Here is a 24,125-nt window from a genome sequence, read left to right on the forward strand (position 1 = left end):
GGCACCGCCCTCCGCTTCCCCGCCCCCTCGCTTCCGCCCCTCCGAGGCTACCCGCGGCGGCGGGCGGCGACCGCGGCGGCGGAGGGGGCGGGGCTCGGGCGGCGGCGGCGGCGGCGGCGAGAGCCGGGACCCCAGCGCGCGCGCCGCCGCCCCGCCCCCTTTGTGCGGTGGGCGCTGTTGCCCGAGCGACGGCGCCGCCCCGCCCCGGCCCCGCCCCTCCGCGGCGTCGGCGCCCGGGTCTCTCCGCGCTGCCGCCCGCCCAGCCGCAGTCCGCAGGAGCCGCCGCCGCAGCCGGCCGCGGGGCGGGATTCCGGGGCCGTCGCAGGGAGCGCGCTCGGCTCTCCGCGCCTGTGTTTCGCCCGCCCCGCTCCTCGCCGCGTCGGTCCGCTGGCCGGGTCCGGCTCACCAGCTCCGAGCCCAGGCTCCACGGCCGCCGCGGGGACCCGCCCACCAGACCCTGCCCGGGCCGCACGGCCGCCTGTTGGGACCCCGCCGTTGATGACACCTGGCAGAAGGCTACCATGGAAGGGGACGGTTCCGACTCGCTGGTGAGTGAGTGGGCGACGGGGGCCGCCGCCTCACGCTCCCATGGCGCCTCCCCGGGGGCCCCCCGCGCGCGCTCCTCCGCTCTGAGCCGGAGGGAGCCTCTTCTCCGGAGGAGCGAGGGCGGGCGTGTGGTGGCCCCGCTTCCTCTTCGCCTTCCGCGCCCCGGGTTCCGCAAATCCGGGCGCCCCCTCTCCGCCCTTCGGAGGGTTGGACCCCGGGGCCCCTGGCCCCGCGAGGGGGCGCCGACCCGGGGCGGCGATCGCACACCTGAGCTCCTCGGGGCGTCGGGGCGGGGCTCTTGCGTGGGGTCTGCGCTGTCGGATTGCCTCGGTTCGGGGAGTCGGCCGCCGGTCGCGGCTGGGGGCGCGCGTCCGGCCGCCCCTTTGTCCCGGAGTGTCGTGGGGCCGGCGCTGGGGTCCCCCTCGGACCCCCGCGGGCGCGGCCCAGCCCGGCCGGCCGTCGCCGCGAGCGCAGGCTCCTCCCTGGCTTGCGCGGGGGAGGCGGGCGGGCCCTGGCCGCTGTCGGGGTGCAAGGGTTTTTGTTGGAAAGGCTCCGATCTGCGGTTCTTTCCGAGTTCCTCGTTTGCCGTCGAACCCCGTGGATTCTGAGACAGCCTGATTGTGGGAGCCGCCGCCGCCACCCCTTTCTCTTAATGGCTCTAAAATGAAAACTCATTTTTCTTCTGGGCCAGAATGACTTCGTATCTGCTGTGGTTAGAAAGCGTATGCCCTGCTTTTACCAGAGAGGTGGAAATGACTCGGGATCATCTTCTGGGAGGTACACCTTCCATCAAACGGGAATCTGTCTCGGACCTTCAGAACAGAATTTTTTCTTTGAACCTATTTTGGACCTTCAGAACGATATTTTTTCCTTTGAATCAGGTGTCAGATTCTCGGTGAAACGAGATGGGATGTGAACGTTCTATTTTCTTTGCCGTGAATTGTGAAGCGTGGCGGTCTTCCAAATTTAATAAAATCCTGAGATGATGCGGGCTTCTATGAAATATTTATTGGATGATGCAGCAAGAAACACAGGAAAGACCATAGACCGTGAGAAAAGCTAGTTGGATGTAGTGCTGTTGTCAAGGATGATTAAAGCCCTTAGTGTCACTGGAGGGGGACTAGAAGACCATACATTTTTATTTAATTAAAATAAGTGAATTAATTCAGTTCTCATTTTCTCTGGAGTTCCAGTAATTGAAATGATTGTACAGGGTTAGGAGTACTTTAAAATCGGGCTGTAAAGCTACAAGAAGGCTGAATATAGATTCATAGCACCTGTCTTTTGGGGGTGGGGGCAGAGGAACAGCATATGGAAAGGGTGGTAAAATGAGTATGAGGTCATCAAACCTTTTTGGTTGTTACAAGAGACTGAATGTTTCTCCTGGAAAATAATGCCAGCGGGTAGTACTGAGAGCCCTTAAAATGGTGCTTTCCAGTCCTCTCCATCCTTTTCAATATTCATCAAGTGCTTTTAAGATAACCACTTCGCTAGGCAGCAAGAGAACCTCAAGCATTTTAGTTACATTACAGTTGCAGCGTATGAAAATTAGTCACATTTAATAGAAGATTGCTGATGATTCAGCTTGTAAATAGATTTCAAGGAGGCTTTTTTTTTAAATAAAGATTTTATTTATTTATCTGAGAGAGAGACAGTGAGAGAGAACATGAGAGGCGAGAAGGTCAGAGGGAGAAGCAGACTCCCCATGGGGCTGGGAGCCCGATGCGGGACTCGATCCCAGGACTCGATCCCGGGACTCCAGGACCGTGACCTGAGCCGAAGGCAGTTGCTCAACCAACTGAGCCACCCAGGCGCCCCTTCAAGGAGGCTTCTATGAACATTCTGGCTAACCCGGTTTTTGCCCCCTCTTGTCTGGGCACAGTTTAACTGTGCTTGGAAGGAACATGGTCTCATCCTTAGTGTGCTGGCTTCTTAACTCTTACTGAAGTAATCTACTTTTTGGATGTCTCAGATGTCCTAAATTAGTGAATTCACGATGATTTGAGTAACTCCGTAATCGGTGGAATATTACGGTCCCCTCATATTTCATGCTGATTTTTCTCTGACTTCAGTGTTTCCCATGTCTGTGTCCCTTCAGTTCTAAGCTGTGGGTGTGGGGGGTGGGGGGCAGTGGTCTGGGAATCTCATTACCAGAAAGGAATTTCAGATTATACACTGTTTCTTCATTCCTTTTGGCATGGTACACACACGTACTTACCAAGAGGTATAAGTGTGTTAATATATTCCCCCCACTAAGAGCTTTTGATTCGATTTCTTTTCCTCAAGGTTACTATTAAGAATATCGAAAGAGAGCTCATTTGCCCAGCATGCAAGGAGCTGTTCACCCACCCGCTGATTCTCCCTTGTCAACACAGTATCTGTCATAAGTGTGTAAAAGAACTCTTACTGACCCATGATGACTCATTCAATGATGTGGGATCGGACAACTCCAATCAGAGCAGTCCTCGACTTCGGCTCCCGTCCCCTAGCGTGGACAAAATTGACAGAATTAGCAGACCAGGTATGTGGTAGAAGCTTGGGGCCTGGGAGTTCCAGCAATATCTGTGGAGGGAAAATTACTTTTGCCATTGTGTTGGTTGGTCTTTCTGGGTGGGTAAATTAAAACTAGTTGTAAAGGAGCCCTTCCCTTTTTTCCCATGTCAAAATGAACTTCTCTTGTCTCCTGTTGTCTCTTGTTAAAGTGGGTTATTGAACACCAGCTTTTTTTTTTAGACCCCTTAATAATCGTCTGTATCTGTATCGTCTGGATCCTCTGGGGTCCTTTATATGAGGGATGAAATAATGGACCACAGAAGTACTTACTCTAGGGAATTCTCTGTCTATGGTACTGTGTAAATGAATATGCCATAATGACTATTTGTAGAAGGCTTTTGAGATGAGTTATTTGGTGTCATTTTGTTCTACCTGAGGATTTTTTCTTCTTCAGCCACTTTAAATCCATTGTTTGAAATCAGGATTTTGAATATTGTGTAGAATATTCTTTAGGGGTAGAATTCTGGAGTGATGGGAGTAGATCCACATGTAGAGCACATACAGTGTACCTTTTTTTCTTTTTTTAAGATTTTATTTGACAGAGAGATCACAAGTAGGAAGAACAGCAGGCAGAGATGAGGGGGGAAGCAGGCTCCCTGCTGAGCAGAGAGCTTGATGCAGGGCTCTATCCCAGGACCTGAGATCATGACCTGAGCCAAAGGCAGAGGTTTAACCCACTGAACCACCCAGGCACCCCACCCTGTACCTTACACAGCTCGAGTTTAAATTGTTTCCGGTTGGGGTGGTATTACTTACTTCTTTCTGGATATCCGCTGCAGGAGTTAGATAGAGTAAAATGAATTTGAAATCCCAGGGAAGAGGGCCACTGGGAATTTCAGGGCCAACAGCATCAGTGAGGACCAACCGGAGGCAGAGGTTTGGGTAGAAATACTTCAGTGTCATGTTAGGGATATTAGGAGAGGACGCGAATGGCCATAAGCCCCAGACTTTAGGCCTTCATTTCTGCCCAGGTTAGGCTTGGAGGTTTTAAGCTTGATCCTTTAGGCCACTCTGTTTATTTCTTCCTGTTGTAGCACAGGAATAAATTTTTAATCTTACATGTAAAAAAAAAACCAAAAAACAACAAACCTGTTAGAATCTCCTTCCCCTCATTTGCATTTAGCCAATGCTCTCTCTCTTGGTCCCAGCTGTGACATGGAATCTTGTCTTTGTGCTCCCTCAGACAGTGGATAAGAGTGGATTTGGTCTAAGAGCAGTATTATGCTATTTTAAAAACACGTATTTTTCTTTCTTTCTTTCTTTCTTTTTAATTTTATTTATTTATCAGAGAGAGAGAGGGGGAGAGAGCGAGCACAGGCAGACAGAATGGCAGGCAGAGGCAGAGGGAGAAGCAGGCTCCCCGCTGAGCTAGGAGCCCGATGTGGGACTCGATCCCAGGACGCTGGGATCATGACCTGAGCCGAAGGCAGCTGCTTAACCAACTGAGCCACCCAGGCGTCCCACGTATTTTTCTTTAAATGGTAATCATGAATCACTTAGAAGCTGTTTTGCATGTATAAAAAATTACAAGCATATATTAAAAAAAAAAAAAGAGCATGAAGTGACTGGGGATGCAGGGAGTGTGAGGTCAGAGAGGGTCATGGTTATTATGAAGTCATCACTTGTAGGTTTCCCTCCCTGCTAGGAGCTAGGAGGAGGGGAAAGACAGGTTTCAATAGATTGAAATTGCCTTCCAGAGAAAACAGATAACGTGCTGGTAGATCCTCATTGGCTAGTTAGGGACAGAACCCCCCAGTTGGTTGACCAAGGAAATTCATTTATTGTATATTAACATTGAGCACAGAGCATTCAAAGGAATTTTAGTTACGTACTAATATTTCTATAATTCTGTGAAATCCTGTATCTTATGTGGGCTTAATCTTAACATTTGATTGGTGTTTATATGTGATCCTTACAAAGTTTGGGTGAAATACAGATGAATAATTAATTTAGGAGCTCACCTAGATAGTGCTTGGTGGATGTTTAGTAAATGCACGTGGAGTGGTTGTTGCATGACAGACTTCAACTACAAGATTTCTATAAAGCCTACTCGGATGGCTTTTACTCAGTAATAGTGGCCCTTTTCCTCCCCAAAAACAAGAGATCCATTCCACTGCACTTTACACCTTCAAGATCAGAAATGAAATTACTGAGAAGTCCTGGCTCTCCGTTAGGAAGAACCCTGTCAAGTTTTATCATGTCCTGAGAGGGCAGGGAGTTAGAAAACTTCGAAAGGCAGTTACAGGAAATAAGAGAGTATATTTAGCTTGGAGAGGGAGAGACTGCAGAACATGAAGACTGTCTAGAGAAAGAGAAAGTAAACTGGGTGTCTTCACAGCAGAGGTTCCAGATCAGTGAGTGAAGGAGAAATGCAGATCTCAGGCTCAGCGGGGAAAAGAAAACAAACACGACAGGCTTTCCTAAGATGAGACTGTTAGCCCCCTGTCCATAGAAGTGTTCCAGTGCGGGCTCAGATTTATGATGCTGCAGGGACCAGATACATTGAGGAAGTTGACCGCAGGCATAATAAATACAGGAACCTCTTTCGTCATACTTCTTCAGTACAGAGACTGTAAATAGTTGATTTTCCTACTTAGCTGCCATAAGAAAACCAGCAGCCCAGGTAGCAGCAGCCAGCTGACTCCAGGCCTCCCCTGTTAAGAGACAGCGGCGCCTGGTTCTGTGGACTAGAATGGATGCCTTGTCTCACCAGGCAGGAGCCACTTGGCACTATTTCATTATCATAGGGGTATGGAGATGCCAGATTGTCAGATTACTAACCCTCCACCCCCCAAAAAACCCCTGACAGTGGTTTTGATGTGTCATCTGTCTTAAACCTTGGCAGTTAATTCCAATTATTCAAAAACTCCATGCCGGCTCAGCACAGGATAGGGCAGCCAAAACACATCTTCAACTAAGACCCATCCAGCACTGGGGCTGCCCAAGTTTGAAGTCCTTGTTTTAAGCAGTGGACGAGTGACCGCCCTTTGCAGACATCGTAGAGGGGATTTCTGCCTTGGGTGGTCTGTCCTTGTATGTCAGCTGCTGTATCTTCTCCCACTCTGAAGTTCCCTACCTTGTGTTCATTTGCTTTCATTCCGTCGACACACGTGTCATTGACCTGCTGATTGCCGGATGCTGCTAAATGCTGAAGAGGAATGAACAAGATAGATCTGTCCCTCCTTTCTGAGAAGTATATAGCCTGACCCTGTACGGAACCCAGTCATTCATTAAGAAGAGCAGTAGGGAGAATGAACGAGTACAAAGAAAGCAGTCAGAGGGTGGGGAGGCCCTAAGTGTAGTAATCATTCCTGGAGGCTTTTATCAAATGAAGGTGGATTTTAGGATTGTCCTCCTCCTTGTGAAAACAGCTTTAAATGAGTAGAGGTGATAGCATGACAGATACGATGCTGCCCTCCATGTATGGGGCATTTGCCTCTGATTTTTCTTTGCAGAGATTCAAAAAGAAATTCATAGGGAAGTAATGCCCCCCCCCTTTTTTCTTGGCAGCTTTCTTTTTCTATTTTTCCTCATTTAGACGCACTTGGGAAGGAAGTCCTATTCTGAGCAATTGGTGTGGGAAGAGTAGAATTCTAAAAATTAGTTTTGCCACTGGTTTAATAAAGGGATTGATTAGAAGGACTGCCCAGAACAGTAGCCACTAGCCAGCCACGTGTGGTTCTTAAGCAGTTGAGATGTGCTCATCTGAGCTGAGATGGTGCTGGGAAGCAAAAAACACCCCCCCAATTCCAAACACTTAGAATGATGATCAGCTAGGAACTACCTCCAGTAGTTTGTAACTCTCCTACCTTTTGAGGTGATGGTATTTTGGATATATTGGGTTAAAGAAATAAGAGCTGTTATTAAAATTAATTTCACTTGTTTTCTTTTCATTAATCTGGCTCCTGGAAAATTGAAAGTGGCAGATGTGGCCGATGCTGTTGGCTCATGCAGCTCTTTTTGAATATCATTGCCTGGGAAATTTGACAGATTTTTTATAATAAAAGGGTGCCTGGAAAGGGGGGTCGGGTTTGTGTGTACAACACAGTACCACATTCAGTTACAGAAAAATAGCCATCTTAACTGTACATTTGGGGTCACCTGTGCAAGCTTTCCCCCCATTTTGTGTTTCTTTTTGTCAGGAAGATACAGCCCATTTTAGTAACGTTTATTTACAAGCTTGATACATGTCAGTAAGAAAAAAAAAAAAAGAAAAGAAAAAAAAATCAAACAAAAGATGCTTGCTGTGGCTGTGTATTTTCAACAGTTACCGGAGATAACGACTATTTAAAAATATGAATCTATAAGATAGGGTTTGGGCCTCTAACGGGCCCCAACAATGATTAATTCTGAGCGCCAAGGTCCGCTCTGAATGCTTTACAGCGAGGGTTTCATAAATAACCACATGTGCTGGAGGAAAAAAAAAAACATTTTCTTACTGTTAACTCAAGAATTGTGCACAGGACACAGTTGCTGCTTTATCTTTTGTTAACAAGTTGTGAATCTTCTCTTTGAAATTAAATTCTAAATCCAGCTTTCTGTTCATTGTTCACAGCATCACAACGGAGATCTTTGGGGTGGAGAGGTAGAAAATGCTTCATTGCTCGTGTGGCCGCAGGCAGCATAGTATTAGAGTTGACTCTAATAACCTTGTTTATCATAAAATTCTTATACATCAGTGGTCAAGTGTTCAAAATTTTCTCGAAAGGGGACAAATTGGCTGAATGACTTAAAGGTCAACAGGACTAAATTACAAGCGAGGGCTGGTGATTTAAAAGGGGGCTCCGATCAGGAATGCCTCCCTTTTGTCCATCCTCATGACAAGGTATTTTTGAAGAAAATCGACATACCCATGTTGGGAGCTTTTTAAAAAATAACCTTTAAAATCCTTTCCATTTCCTTATTGGAACAAAGCTTCTATCCATGGCCATCTTGCTACCTTGGGGAGGTTAAATGAGCCAGGACTTTGTTCTGCATTTAAAAATGGGCCTAAAGGCGTTGGCAGTTTTTTTGTATTTAATAGGAATGACCTTCACTTGTTTTGTGGGTAAGGGGTCTTTCCTCTGTTAATGGTCTAAAATGTTTGAGTTTTAACACTGAGGTCTTACCCATTTGTGGGTAAAGAATGTACACTGCTTTTTCAGGCTTTCCAGAGTATTTGACTCCTGGCAAATGATGGGCCAATCCTACCTTATTAAAAGGAATTTTTTTTTTAAATATTCCAGTTGACCTTTAAAATAAAATTGACTACTTTTTTGTAGAATGCTGGTGATACCTTATATTTTAATGGAGAAAATAAACACCTGAAGTGTTATCCCTTTTCTGTCTTCCTTACCTTCCTCTCTGTGTGCCTCAGTTTACAGATCTTAATGGTTTTAAAGCCACGGGTCATCCTTTCGCACACAGGCTTTAGCGAATCCCTGAGAATTTTCAGCGTTGAGATTTAGTAAAAAGGAAAGGTAGGAGCAGTTGGCTTTAAAAACGTTCATTGCTTGTTTCCGATTTCTTTATTCAGATGGTAGTTGAGAACAAGGGTTTGCAGGTTGAACATGACCTTAGTACTCGAAGGTAATAGTAACTTTTAGGCATTGGCCGGTCATGCTGGTATAAAAGAGGCATTAGCCCATTGCCAGGCACCTAGAAGCCCGACCTGAATATCCAGCATTTGGGGAGACACTCACCTCTGCCCGGGAGGTAACAGAGGGGAAGTAGCTTGTAGTCAGAATATGGGGGAGGATAGAGCTATCTGAGGTGTTGAACCTGTTCTGAATTGACTCAGTTTTGAAATACTTGATTGTCTCTTTGATATTTAAATGATAGAACTTAATAATGCCTGAAAGCTCATTTTGGGGGGAGATTTGCTATAAACCAGTTGGAAGATTTTTTTTCCGGAGTCGTCTTTTTAAAATTATGAGTTACACTTGTTTATTAATCTGTCTTTGAGGTCAGGGAATATGGGGGAAAAGAACTGATGCTGCAAGGTGACAGTTTCAGCCCCATATTATCGGCCCCATAAATGCAGTTTAACGTACACAGTTGCATTGCTTGGCCTGCATTGACCTTCCGCTTGGCCTTCCTTACCTTCCAAAGTCGTCATTACTTTTCTTTCTCATTATGTCATACTATAGAGTAGTATCATCCAGTGGAACATTCTGTGATCATGGGAATGTTTGTTTGACCCTGTGTTCTAGAATATGGGAGTCATTGGTTACAGATGGCTCTTGAGAATTTGAAATGTGGCCAGTGCGACCAAGGAACTGAATCTTTAAATTAAATTTAGATAGTGACATTTGGCTGATGGTTACTGTAGTGGACAGCAAAGCTACAGGGAGTACAAAGTTGACTCTGGTGTGTTTCATTCTTAGTTCCACCATCTTGATTTTTTTATTTATTTTTTTTTTTTAACTAGACTGACTTCCCAGAATATCCTTAGGTCTCTTCTGTTTCCTTATTGCCCAGAACATACACTCTGTCATTTGCTTTTGAAAACAGCAATAGAAGTCTAAGTCAGATTAACTAAAAAACATAAATGCTTTGGCATTCGTAGAAAAATGGGAGACTTTTTTTTAGAGATCTGTTTAGGAAAACAGCTAAGATACATTGTCTCAATATTTTGTCTCATTAAGCTAGTGAGATGCTTTACACCTTATTTTTGGAACAAAAATAAAAGGTTTACAGAAAAGGGACGAACTGTCTTTTTTTTCAAATTTCTGAACCTGAAGGCCACAATCTGGGTGTCACCAGTATATAGTAAAGCATGACTTTGTTGTTGTGATTTAGTTTGGTTTGATCCTGTTCCTTAAATTGATCGCCACCTTCAATGAATAAAACCAGTAATAACCCACTTTTTTTCTTTTTTTTTAAAATAGTCTCCATTTTGATTTCTATCATCTGGGTCATGTGGGGAAGCATGCAGTGAAATGTGACTTTCCATTTGTTTCAACTTGACCACTGCACTCTGTCACTTCCAGAATTCTCGGCTTGTCTTTTCATGGAATGAAACGTTCATTGGCATGTGTCTGAAAAGTAGCTTTGCGGCTTATTTTGTTCTATGCCTGCCATGTTGTGGAATATCTTGGACTTGGCGTTGCATGTTTTGAGAATTATTATAAGAATACATTTTATGTAGAGTTTTCTCATTTTTATGGGGCAGTTTTTTTGTCATGCCTTTTTTTTTTTTTATAGGTTTAGAAATGTCAAGGTAAACAAAGATTTTAACAATACTCTGCATGTTTTCTGCACAAGTAGTTTTGGGGACCCAGGGCCCCTTAGCATGCTGTAGAGTCACTTCAAATGAACAATATTCTGGGCTGATGGCTGAATTGTACCTTCAGTGACATCATGCCAGACCTATTTGAAGACAGTCTGTTCAGTGATGACGGTAATGTGCCAAGGCACTATTAACATAGCTGTTGAAAGACCTTTTCTAAATGTGGTACGCTAACTTCAGCCATTCGTTTTTGGTACTGGATCACTGGCAGAATGAAGGAAGGCTTTAGGTGAAGAAGTTTTGTGTTTATAAATTAGGTAGTTAACTTGGTGGGCAACCAAGACTCGTCCTGGCAGGGTAGATTCACGACGGAGAGCAGTGAATGTGACAGGCATGTACTTAGGCTAAAGGGACAGCCCCAGATTCCTGTGAACATGTAGGTAAGGACGGTCATGTCTTGATTTCTTGCCCTGTTCAAATCAGGGTAATATTGAACAGAAGTGTGCCATGTATGGTCATTGACTGTGTTACGTATATATTGGAAAATTGTTTATAAAACTTTCTGGATCAACTTGTGGTTTACTGAATTAAGTAATTTTAATGATTCTTTTTTTCAGGTCATAAGAAGATACTAAATGGTTGGTCCCTCATAAAGTCACTAGAGTCTAGGCTTATGGATGAGCTTTTCATTCTTTGAGAGCTTGTACTCAGTTAACGAATGACTTAGCCTACCCAGATAAAACAATACTACCGTGGGAAACTCTCTCACAGCGATTCTTAACTGTTTTATGAATCCGATCAAAGCTATGAGTTGTTGAACTGGAAAATAACCATAGGTATATAGATGGAAAATTTTGCATACAGTTTCAAATAGTGTACGGAACTGTTTGGATCTTTTTGGAGCCTATCCATGGGGCACGGGTTAGGGACTCCTGTCATTTACATATGAACTCATTTTATCCGTCAGCCAAGGCTGTATTCATTTAAAACCAAATTAGTGGATATGAGATACAGAAATAACTACAAATATTGATATAATTAAAAAATTGTGACCCTGTGTAGTATTGTATTCTGTGTTTAGTCCATATATCTGGTTTGATGTGGCTTTTTTATGGGCTTTAGTATAGCTTTTCCTTTCCTCTTTGATATGGGTCTAGTCAGTGGGGCTTGTCTTTTGTATACAAAAACAAGCATTAAGCCTTTTTAGAATACTGATTCCAGTGGAATCACTTTGAGTATTATTTCTGGGCAGGAGGGAGGGAGTGGAGGGGAAGGAGCTATGTATGTTGATCTGTCTCTTTCCAAATCATCACTCCTTTCTTCTTCATTCTGTTCGTTTTCCTACTGACGTAACTAAACAAGGACTTCCAATCACACAGGCTGGAAGCGCGGTTCCCTGACCCCTAGGACAACCACTTTCCCTTGCCCTGGCTGTGAGCACGACGTGGATCTCGGAGAACGAGGAATCAGTGGTCTGTTTCGCAATTTCACTTTGGAAACTATCGTGGAGAGGTACCGGCAGGCAGCTAGGGCGGCCACGGCCATCATGTGTGACCTCTGTAAGCCACCACCCCAGGAGTCCACCAAGAGTTGCATGGACTGTAGCGCGAGCTACTGCAATGAGTGCTTCAAAATTTACCACCCGTGGGGTACAGTGAAAGCTCAGCACGAGTACGTGGGTCCAACTACCAACTTCAGGCCCAAGGTAAGAGCAGTTTTGACTGCGTTAGAATATTAGTATTGCAAAAGGAATTGAAACGCGTCCAGAGTTTGACAACAAGAATGGGAAGAGCTTAAAAAACCTGTGTAAGAGGGGCACCTGGTCGGTAGAGTGTGTGACTCGATCTTGGGATTGTGAGTTCAAGCCCCGTGTGGAGCGTAGAGCTTACTATAAAGAGCTAGCTAGGAATAAGATGGTGGTCATGAACATAGAAACCTGTATGTTAAAAAAAAATGAGCGCGCGCGCATGCGCGCTCACACACACACACACACACACACACACACACACACACACACAGCCTGTACAAGAAATTGAGGCCTGGTATCTGGAGTTCTTTCGTAGGTGGCCAAATGCCTCCACACAGCCTGAAGGCAGAATTCTGGATCTCCATGTCACAACCCAAGGTAATGGAGCACGAAGCTCGAATGTTTGTCATGATACCTCTGACAACGCAGCCTTGTCTCAGAGGTACTCGGAGATTGAGAAGGGTGTGAAGTTCAAAGGCTTCTTGTGCTTTAAGTGGTAAACCCCTAGTTGTCTAAAAGATTTGATTGGGAAGCATTTTTCTGATGCTTTCAATTAGCTAACCTTGTGCTAGGGATAAGTGACAGTAAGTACAGCCTATGGTTCTGAAGCTTGTTGATATAATAATCTGAAATGGAATTCGCATTTTTTAAATATTCTGGGTAATTTCTCTGATAATGCTCACAGGACCCTTACGCACTGTTGTTTGCCCTGCTCAGTGATTGAAAAGCAGAATGATGTTTGGATATCCTCATTTTTACTGCTTTCTGATTGAGATAGATTTAAAAAGAAAAACCTAATAGGTTCTTTTGATTAAAGTTCTTATTCCTTCTACCTTAGTAACTTGTGTGTGAAAATCTATTTACATTCTTGAGCATAAAACTTTGCCCTCACATTAATTTGTAGTAGAAAAATGGGGCACACCTGGGTGTGCCCTTGATCTCTGACCCTTGATCTCAGCCCAGGTCTTGACTGCAGGGTCATGAGCTTGAGCCCTGCATTGGGCTCCATGGTGGGTGTGGAGCCTACTTAAAAAAATTTTTTTAAAATGGGACAAAAAAATCCTGAAGTAATCTTGAAACTATGAGCTGAGTATGTCTAACATCATATATCTATATGGGAAATTTTTTTGTAAAGTAAGCACTGTGCCCATTGTGGGGCTCAGACTCACTAAGCATGGGCTCACGGGTCACATGGTCTCCCGACCGAGCCATCCCCGCACCCCTCTGACGACATTCTCTGTGGGGCAGAACTGGTCAGTTAAACAAAAGCAGTCTGTGCTTCCACCCTTTGACTCTGTTTTCAAAGCTGTCCATGTGGCAGTAGATTTACCAGAGTTTTTAATCCCCTATTCTGTTCCTTATCTCATTTTAAATTTACCAGGTCACAGACTCTTAATAATTTATGACTTCAACTTGGTGCTTTAATGCCTTTTTTAGAAGATTAATTAAATTGATTAATACTGTTCCATTATGAAAGAACCTATGATGATTAAATGAATTATATTAGACTTGGGTTGTTACAATTTAAAACACATGAAATCTCAAGTAAAATTCTTTAGCGCCTACATTGCAGACTTAACTGTACTTAACAAATACAGTAAAAGATTGGTAAGAGAGAACTGAAGAGGTAGGATAGGTTATATTGAGGAAAATTTTATTTTCCTTAAATTACAGTGTTATGCCATACAGTAAAATTCTACAAAGTTGCCCCTTATGGAATATTTATTTGCCTATGACTTGGAGTTCTTATCATCCATCCTTGTAGAGAGCCAGATTTTATATTTATGCTTGAAACATAACTGGTTTTGAAAACTTAATGCAACATTGTGTGTTAACTATGCTAATAACAAATACATGTAGTGGTTTTGAAAATGTAGGAGCTTGGACATGCTGGAGATTTTAAATTTGTTTCCAGTTGTTTTGGAAGTGGAGGAGTTTTCATTGGTGTAGGAGTTTTCATATTGAATGTTTCTTTGTGTCTTGATACTATCGAATCAGCCGTTGATGAAAATGGGAACTCGAGGAGCCACAGACAGCTTTTTGATTTCATGGACACATTAGTCTAAAGTAATCTCTTGTTACTTCGTGTACAATTTCAGACATACCTATGGTGATAGTTTACAGAGTAAATAAGAAGGTAGCAACTTAGATGAGAAAAAAACAACAACAACACAACAGTTCTAAATTTGGCCATTGTGTGCATGTTTAATATGTAAAAGCAAACATCTGGAACCATGTATCAGAGAGTGTTCCAAGGCTCCTTATTACCAGGTTGCTTTTTGTTTGTTTGTTTGTTTCATTTTTAAGTAATGCCTCTGCCTCATGCTCGAAGGCTCAAGCTCACAAGCTCCAGATCAAGTTGTGCTTCGTGGACTGAGCCATCCAGGTGCCCCCTTCCTTAGTAGCTGATTTCTTACTAGGACAGTGAGGGCCTGGGTTCCCATCAGTTATTTGCTGTGGTACCTTGCAAAAATACTGGTCGTGTCATTCCGGGTTGCCTGATCAGTGCAGCCCATGGCCTTTCTGGAAGGCTGGATTCAGCGAGAAAGCCTGATAGTGAAATTTCCACCACCTTAACTGCCAAATTTAGGGGCAATGGCATCTCCAGATTTAACTGACCATTTGAACCCTCAAATTGAGAAATAATAATTCTAATACACCAAATGCTTTTACACTTTTATTGTATTTTTTTCACACTTTTATTCCTTTAAGTGGTTTTATTTAGTGATTTTTGCAAAGCACGTCTTTGTGTTTGGGGACTTTGAGTATCCTGGAAGCTCTGAAAACCTGTAATTACACCTTTGTGCTGTACTCAATAGATTTTAATGTGCCCAGAACACGAGACGGAGAGAATAAACATGTACTGTGAGTTGTGTCGGAGGCCGGTGTGTCATCTCTGTAAGTTGGGCGGTAATCATTCCAATCACCGGGTGACCACCATGAGCAGCGCCTACAAAACCTTAAAGGTAGGATTTGTGCGTTTGGGGAACTAAATGTTGAGTCTTTTACAACGTTGGTTTTACTTGAATGCATTTAGCTTTTTCTTTATAAAATCATGGCTAAGTATGGTCTCGTTTTACTGCAGTGAGTCATCAGTGTAGAGGGTCCCTCAGTGATGTATGTGAGGTTGTTAGCGTGTTTGACTTGGGTGGTTCTGGAGAAGGAGGGGGTGAAGACCACTCCATGATGATCCCCACATGAGCCCAGCGCTTGTGGTTGAGTGTGTGTAGAAATGACACACTTGAGTGTGTGTGGAACTGACAATCCTTTTGAGGGTGTGCGTGTATATATGTGGAAATGACAAACTTGTTGAATGTGTGTGTGGGAATGCCACAACTGTTGAGTGTTTGGAAATGGCACTCCTATTGAGTGTGTTTGGAAATGACAAGCCTGTTGAATGTGTGTCTGTGTGTGTGTGTGGAAAAGATAGGCCTGTAGAGTATGTATGTGGGAACGCCACACCTGTTGAGTGTGTGTGGAAATGGCACACCTATTGAATATGTATGTGGGAATGCCACTCCTGTTGAGTGTGTGTGTGTGTGTAAAAGATATGCCTGTTGAGTCCATGTGTGGAAATGGCACATCTGTTGAATATGTATGTGAGTGTGTGTATAAAAGATAGGCCTGTTGAGTGTGTGTGTGGGAATGCCACACCTGTTGAGTGTGTGTGGAAATGACACGCATGTTGAATGTGTGTGTGGGATTGCCACACCTTGAGGGATAGTAGCTATGTTAAGGCCCTTAATTCCTGTTGCTTCCCTATAGAAATAGTGGAAACTTCATTTACAGTAAGGGTCTGGTTGGGACCCTTACCACCTAAAACTGAGTCACTTCCTGTTTCTCTATTGGAACCTTATACACGGATCTTTGAAAACTTTCAGATTTGTTTGATAAGCTACAGCAAGGGAGGCAGTGGTATAATGCTATTTTTTGTTTGTTTTATTCTTTTTTTCTTTTAAAATGAGATCTTCATTCATAAATCCACCTCTCATTTTAGTGAGTTTCTTTCTACCTTTAATGGTATCTACATGCCTTTTGGGGCCTAGATCAAATTCTGACTTATTCACGTGGCTTTCTCTTCTGCATTTGATATGTCTGTCATGCTCAGTGCTCCTCCTGCTTTGACTACGTGGATTACGGGCATAACCGTTTGATTGTCCTGGTCTACTGATTCTGTCATCTGTCATTGCTGGTCAGTTCTGTAAATTTTACCTTGTTGGGCAGTGGATACTTCAGGACCTGCAGACATTCTTGAGTTTTCTTCTAACGTGTGATTAATTTCCCTCAGAACAGCTGGCTGCTTTTGGATCTTACTTTAAGTTAGGACAAAGCACCATTCAGTTCTGGGGCCGATTTTACCAGACTTCTCTTCTTCTTTACTCTTCTCAGTGCCTTTTGGTTTTTGAGTTTCGAGGGGTTTTTGGTTTGTTGTTTAATTTGTTTGGTGCATCACAGGCACTATTTCAGCCGGGTATGAGCTCCTGGAGTTGTTCTTTGTCATCCTTTTAGGTGATCCTTTCCCTGGCCTTTGAAAGCTTCCTAGCACATAGAAATTGGTCAGTATTCTGCTGAATAAGCCACAGGGACCCTTGGTACACTCTCCAGAGTTCTTTCTGGCACTTCTTGTTCTTGAGGATTTTGCTTTACAGGCTCTGGTCTCCCTGGACTTCGCAGCTTTGTCTCTTCATCTCCTGGGAGACCCTGGTCCCCTGGACCTCTGCCCTTGGCCTTGGAGGACGCTGGGTCTAGACAGGATGGTGGGTTGGGTCCATCTTGTTTCCCTCTCACAGGACTCTCTTTCTTGATGTCCAGTGTCTTGAGAGCCCTTTCAGATACTCTGTTAGGTTTCAAGTTTGTTTTTTTTTTTAATGGGATAGTAGATCCAGTCTTTGTTACTCATTTGTGCCCCCCAGTGGCATTACCATTGTTTGCTAATTAAATATAACTTTTAAAAAAATATTTATTTATTTGACAGATTGATGGCGAGAGAGCACACGCGGGGGTGGTGGGGGAGGGAAAAGCAGACTCCCCGCTGAGCAGGAAGCCTGATGCCGGGCTCAATCCCCAGACCCTAGGATCATGACCTGAGACAAAGGCAGATGCTTAACTGCCTGAGCCATCCAGGTGCCCCTAAATTTAACTTTTGACACCTCTTTTTTTTTTGTTTTTTAGTGATTTGGTCTTAAACAAGCTGTCCAAAAATTTTTTTCTGTAACCTGGAATAAATCTTCGATAGTAGCATCCCTTTAAGTTAACTCTTTGCTCCATTGTTAACTTTTCTCCTAATGTTTCAGACTTTTTTTTCTTCCAGTAGACTCCCATCATGGGGTTTTCAATTTACTCACTTTTTTTTTTTTTAAGATTTTATTTATTTATTTGTCAGGGATAGAGGGAGAGAGAGCGAGCAGGCACAGGCAGACAGAGAGGCAGGCAGAGGGAGAAGCAGGCTCCCCGCTGAGCAAGGAGCCCAATGTGGGACTCGATTCCAGGACGCTGAGATCATGACCTGAACCGAAGGCAGCCGCTTAACCAACTGAACCACCCAGGCGTCCCAATTTACTCACTTTTTAATGAGGATAAACTTTAGATTGACCCCTTTGCCAAAAATAGCAAATAGATCTCCTTAGATCTTTCTTTTTACTTACTTCTGGGCTTTAAGCAGGAGGGCTACATGATACAAGTTTATATTATTTACATGTTTTAAAAGATGCATTTATTTTGGAGGGAGAACATGGGGGGGGAGGGGCAGAGGGAGAGAGAGAGAAACTCAAGCTGACTCCTCACTGAGTGTGGAGCCGGACACAGGGCTTGATCTGATGATCTTAAGATCGCTTCCTGAGCTGAAACCAGGAGATGGATGCCTGACCAGCTGCACCACCGAGGCGCCCCTCTACTATTTTCATTTTTACACACTCAAGTATTGGAAAGACAGAAGAAAAATGAACATCACGGTGGTATGACCTTGTCCATCTCATTACTGTTGTTTGTTGAGATGGCTGAAGCTGGGGCCAGGCTTCCCATCTGCCCCTGTTATCTGGCTTCTGATACCAGTGGACGGTGTTAGAGTGTCTGACCTGTCCTTGGAATTGAGGGTTCCCTTCCGCTGATGGAAAGTGCTTCGCTAGTGCTTTCAGGTGAACTGGCCTAAATGGTGAGTAATGGAGAGGAACGGGCCCGTCTGTTCCTGGCAGTCCTCTCTTCTACTCTTGGGGTGGGATACGTTTTTTTAGTCTTGTTTTTGCTTCCACATAACCTCACTCCTGTTTCTCCCTGGACAGAAAGACAGCTGCCTGGTTTCATCTCCTGTTACTTGCCTTTGTTTAGTGACCTCACTTTCCCAGCAATATGGAGTCCTTCCCACCTTGCAACACAGGAAACCATGTTACGCTCTCCTCTGGCCAGTTTGGACTGCTAAGGCTTCAGAATCCTGCTCTGCCCTGAACCAGGCCCCCACAGTTGGGTGTTCATTGTCTCTCCCTCACTCTGGCCTCCTCTCAGAAGCCTGATTCTCCCAACTATGGGTGTTAGTGGGTTTTCTAAACCCACTTTGTTGAGGGGCACCTGGGTGGCTCAGTGGGTTAAGTGTCTGCCTTCGGCTCAGGTCATAATCCCAGGGTCCTGGGATGGAGCCCCACGTCAGGCTCTCTGCTTGGCAGGGAGTCTGCTTCTCCCTCTCTCTCTGCCCCTCCCTCCCTGCTCATTGTCTTTCTTGCGCCCGCACTCTCTTCCTCTTAAATAAATTTAAAAAAAAAATGAATCTTTTTTTTTTTTTAAAGGAGGGTTGGTTGTTAGCTCATCTTTCTTCATTTGTCCACTTTCTTACAGTTGGATGGTTTTCTGAGGACTATTTCCCTACTTTTCATTTTTTCTTTATTTCCATAAATTTCTAGAGGAAGGTCAGTGATCTTGTTCATGTGCAGTTATGTCTTCTCTAAAGGTTGGCTTTGTGATTTTAATCATAATTGAAATGACTGGAAATAGGACTTAAAAAGGTAGAAAATGTACACATCCCTGTAACGAGTCCCTTTTGATTGAGAAGGTAATACGGCTTCTGTATTTTGGGGGTGTGTGCAATTTGTGGAGTACATAATGCCCTGTTCTCTGAAGTCATTTGGCAGTTGACTAAAATGTATCATTCTGGGCTGTTTCTTCCCATCATTTTATCCTACATTTTCAGACATGGGGCAAAGCTGAGAACGCCTTTTAAATGATAAGCCCTAAAGGGGGGGGGGCAGGAAGCATTGATTATATAATATTCTCCTAGCCTGCTCCCATGAAAGATACTTAGTGTGATTGTGGAATGAATTTCTCTCTCTTCTCCCTCGTTTTGTGGACTCCTGTTTCTCTGGGTAACTTTGACCTGTGACCTGATTAAAGGCCGGATGCAGTGGTTCTCAAACTTGCATGGGTGTTAGGATCACCTGGAACACTTGGTTTAAAACTGCAGAGGGCAAAGTCTTTCCTCCTTGAGGGGCTCCATGGTATGTCTCAGTCCTGTGGAGACTGATGCACATCAGCTTTTGAGAACCACTGGTCCAGGGGAAGGTTTTGGAGCAAATTCGGCATCCTTGAGCAGTTAGCCTCTGGCTAGTCCCTAATGTAGCTAAAGGATTTAAAATGTATTCCCCCATTAGATGTCTTTGCTGAGGGTAGGAGCCATGTCTTTTTACATTGCACTTCTCAGCATCTAGGATGAGTGTCTGATGCTTACACTTTTTGGAGGCCTGTGAATAAATGGACACACACACGTCATCTTAACCCAGACTACCTTATTGTGAGGGGCCCCAGAGGACGGGAGATAAAGGCTGTAGTTGGCTAGAGACTGGCTGAGCAGTCCTCCCTGGGAGCGAAGTCTGGTGCTCTCTGACTTGCCATTGGGTTCCTGAATGCTGTCATTCTTTCTCCTCCAGCCTGTCTTGCACTCCCAGTGTAAGCGGTCTTACCATGAGGCCCCACGTCCATGTAAATGTCGCCGCTGTAGCGACAAGGAGTGCTGCACCCCTCCTGTGTAGTCCCAGCACAGGCCTGATGGGACGGCACTGGAGGAGCTCTTCTCTCCATTGCAGCTTGGTGCTGAGGAAGCGCCTGACAGCCTGTGGAATAGTGGTCAGCGTACTGGGCAGTGAGGAAGCTTCTAGCTCAGCACTGACACTGTGGTATTTGCTGTCAGTGAACTTCAGTTTCCTGATCTGTAAAACGTTGGGTCAAGACACGTTTCATGTCCTTGACTCCCTACAGGTTCTTTCTGGTCCCATCCTGTCCTCAAGTCTCCGAAATCTTACTCCTCTAGCTCATGGGTCATCCTTCTGTCCCTCTGGTGAGCCCTCAAGGAAACTCAGTGTGTCTGTTGGCTGGATGCTCTGGAGAATTAAAGATGGGGCCTTCCATATTAATTTCAACATACGTTCTCTTACCCTGTTACATGGTCTAAGTGAGGAAAGGGGCAAATGATACAGGCAGGAGACTGACTTCTTGACTTGGCTGCAGGTCCTGGTCCTCTCTTCATACCCAGCCTCATTCAGGGCAGCAGCGACGACTGAGAAATGCTCAGGTCCTCTTGTCACTGCTGTGGCTGGGGTGGCATTTTCTGGATGACATCCCTCTTACTTAGACTCTGCATACATTCGTCTCTCACAACTTCGTACCCTGTGGGGCTTCAAGGGTCGGTTTGTTAACTTTTGAATATACTTGTCATACATACTGTTTTTCTCTGGGTTAAACTGGAGCTCTCCCCATGGGGCGCCTGGGTGGTTCAGTGGGTTAAGCCGCTGCCTTCAGCTCAGGTCATGATCTCAGAGTCCTGGGTTCAAGCCCCGCATCGGGCTCTCTGCTCGGCAGGGAGCCTGCTTCCTCCTCTCTTTCTGCCTGCCTCTCTGCCTGCTTGTGATCTCTCTCTGTCAAATAAATAAATAAAATCTTTAAAATCAAAACAAAACAAAACTGGGGCTCTCCCCAAAACCTAACGATGTTACCTCTACATTAAGGAGACCAATCAAAGTAACTACGTCATAAATATTTCCTGATGGAGGTATTACTTCAGTAGCTACTGAATTTCTTCCTTCAGTACACTCTGGGAGCTTAATGAGCTGTTTGTATAAATCTCTTTGTTATTATGTAGGTGTAATTATTTAATGGATATCTAGTCCGGGCTAGGCTGTGAAGGTCATTTTGGAAGAGTTGCTTGCTCTTTGAGGGTCTGTGTGTGTGTGTGTGTGTGCATGCGTGCGTGCTTGTGTGTGTGTGTGAGAGAGAGAGAGGAGAGAGAGAGAGCAAAAGTGAGAAAATAAATTATAAAATCTGATGGAAGACAATCCTATTTGAATCTCCGTCCTTGTGGTCACTTAGAAACTTGAAGAGGAAGACCTGGGAACAATGAAGAGACAGCAAAGATGCATTACTTCTGTATTGTGTCTTTTTGGCTAATCTAAGCATCACTGCCTTGTTCTTTATTCGGCCTGCTTCTATCGCTTCTCGGCCTTTTGGCTAAGATCAAGTGTATTCGGCCTGCTTCTCATCTCTTATAGGTCCATGGGGCCCTGTGCACAAGGCCAGTAACTGTGTACCCTGGGTGAATAACGAGAGTGGTCAGGGTTGACTTTACTGCGTGTTCCTCATAGGCTAAAAAATTGTGTGTAAAAAGATGAAAGAGGAAGGAAGGTAGATCTGCAAGGCCTTTGTTAACACTTCTCATTTGTGTTACTGGTATGTTCTGACAGGAAAAGCTTTCAAAGGATATTGATTATCTTATTGGCAAGGAGAGCCAGGTGAAGAGCCAAATTTCTGAACTAAACTTGTTAATGAAAGAAACAGAGGTAAGTGATGAGTTGGTTTGCATGCTTTTATTTCTCCATCTAGGGAATTCATTCACTCATAACATCCGGAGGGCAGTAAATGAGCTTGGAGGACAAAGTTGGGGTAGGTTTCACCCCTGCTTCTCCGGGCTTAGAGAAACCAGAGGTTTAAGCTATAATGTGTGGTCTGTACCCAGGAGAGGTGGTGATGAAATGCTGTGGAAGCACAGGGGAACGAATGACTGGCCCTTGACCTGGGCGTATTGATCTCAGAAGTAGTAACAGCAGGTGAAGTTTGGAATTCTTGACAATTACCTCTCTTTTACGAGATTAAGTATGTACTAGGTGTTGACTTAAAATGTGCTGTTCTCAAGAATATACCTGAGACAGGGTCACCAATAGACACACATTAGAATGTTCATGGCTGGAATCTAATAGCCATGGTGTGGAAACTACCCAGCTATCCCTTAGCCCCAGAATATAATCACTTAAGAATGATGATCTGCAAAGGGGCAACAGTGTAGCGAAATCTTGGGAGAATGTTGAAAGATGCCAGAGCAAAGGAGCGTGCACTCTGTGATCTCCTTTATGAAAAGTAACAACAAAGTCGGAGCCGGGGTTCTGTTTAGAGTTCAGGTCGCGTGTCACTGAAGGCTCGGGAGGGTGTCTGGAAAGGTTGGTGTCTGCGATCTGGGTAACGTTCCTTTTCCTTAATCTGGATGCACGTTAAGTTATGTGTGTTTGCAAAGATTAGTCCATTTCCACACTCACATATACATTTTTCTGTGTGTATATTATACTTCAGTTAAAAAAAAAAAGAATCTATAGCATTTTAAAAAATGAGGTAGAAGACGATAGTACTGGGTTGTTTTAAAATTCCAAATACTCTTCATTGATTAGGACGTGTGATTTCTCTTCTCTGTTGGAAATAAATTGAAGAGCCATTACTCCTGATCACTTTTAGAAGTTACAATGAAATAGAAAAATATCTGGGCTAGTAAGAGACTTTCTTGAAATTTTATTTCAAGAAATTAATTTCATTTTCCGAAATGGGTTAAAGAAATTGAGATGTTCTGCAAATTAGTACCAGATCACCAGCACTCCTTTTGTTTTTAATACTCTTTTTCTGATACTCACCGATTGCATTAACCACCCTAAGTAAGTTGTTTTTCCATGTGCTTGAAAAGTGGAATTTTGTTTTTCTCATTGTCTGATGACCCACTCTACCAGGGCGGTATCATCCGCTCCAGGGGATTGTATCTTGTGTCACTGAAGGTTTGTTTCACTCCTGGTCCTCAGTTCTGCTGCCCCGACTTCTGAAATAAGGGAGCCCCAGGACTGGTTGCAGAGCTGGTGATTTCACATGAGCTGTTCATGCAGACACCGAGTCTTTGGGATCCTAGAGAAAGTACTTAGCTTCTTTGTGTCCCTTTCCCTGAAGCTACATTCGTGAGCTTATCAGTAAGAATCTCCGCCACTTTGGAGAAATGGTCTGCATTCTTGACTTTGACTCAGTGAGGACTATGACACTGTCCTTTTATTCTGTAATTACGCTTAGCTGGAAAAAAAATCCCCCCTTTTTACCTACCTGTAATGATCTTTTTGAGTTTAATGCTGTAATTTATCACTGAAATACTACCAAAATGTCACCACCCTCCGTCCCCCTTCTTTCTTCCCTCCTGCCCACCGTTTACAAAAACTTCTGCCTGTTGGGTTTAGGAAACAGAGGGGAGTCTGCAAAAAATTGCCTTTCATTAGAAATGTTGGCCAGAAGCCATTGGAAAGTACACAATGCTCTTCTTCCATATGTTGTCAGCTTTTAAGAATGTGTTTGAAGACTTTTTTTTTTCTTTTGGCTGCTGCTTATGGGTCTGTGATGATGAATGCATGTGTGTGCTCTGCTGGTCCTACTTTCAAAGTCGTGTGGGTCTCTGATTTTATGGATGTTCAGAAATGTTCCATAAGCTCTACAGATAGGATCATTTTATGACCTAGTAGACGAAGGGCTGCATGTGCAGTGAGTATAATCGTTCTGTGTACAGAGTCTATGCCCTTGTTGTGGGCATTTTATGTAAATAATCTTGACCAATCTTAAAAAAACCCGAGTGGATCCTCTTATCCCCATCTTTCAGAAGAGAAAAACTCAGACGTAACAGAAGTTAAATAATTTGCCTGAAGTCACAAAGGATTTAATTCTAATTAAGTTGTATTAATTTGAAGAGAAGAGTTACATTTTTATATCTCAGTAAAAGATGTCATTTTTCTGAGTTTCATGCTG

General features: G+C 44.0%; 1 protein-coding gene across 2 annotated transcripts in view; it reads left to right on the plus strand.

The window, feature by feature from the left end:
* Positions 1-285: 285 nt before the first annotated feature.
* The window catches only part of TRIM36 (tripartite motif containing 36), a 36,191-nt gene continuing 12,351 nt past the window's right edge, over positions 286-24,125 (plus strand). For both annotated transcript variants that reach the window (XM_059416710.1, XM_059416708.1), the window contains exons 1-5: positions 286-548; positions 2,833-3,067; positions 11,689-12,014; positions 14,876-15,022; positions 21,773-21,868. In XM_059416710.1, the coding sequence (XP_059272693.1) occupies positions 522-548; positions 2,833-3,067; positions 11,689-12,014; positions 14,876-15,022; positions 21,773-21,868 (831 nt within the window). In that variant the 5' untranslated portion in view covers positions 286-521. The remainder of the gene's footprint in view (positions 549-2,832; positions 3,068-11,688; positions 12,015-14,875; positions 15,023-21,772; positions 21,869-24,125) is intronic.

Source organism: Mustela nigripes, chromosome 12 (assembly GCF_022355385.1).
Source record: "Mustela nigripes isolate SB6536 chromosome 12, MUSNIG.SB6536, whole genome shotgun sequence".
NCBI lineage: Eukaryota > Metazoa > Chordata > Mammalia > Carnivora > Mustelidae > Mustela > Mustela nigripes.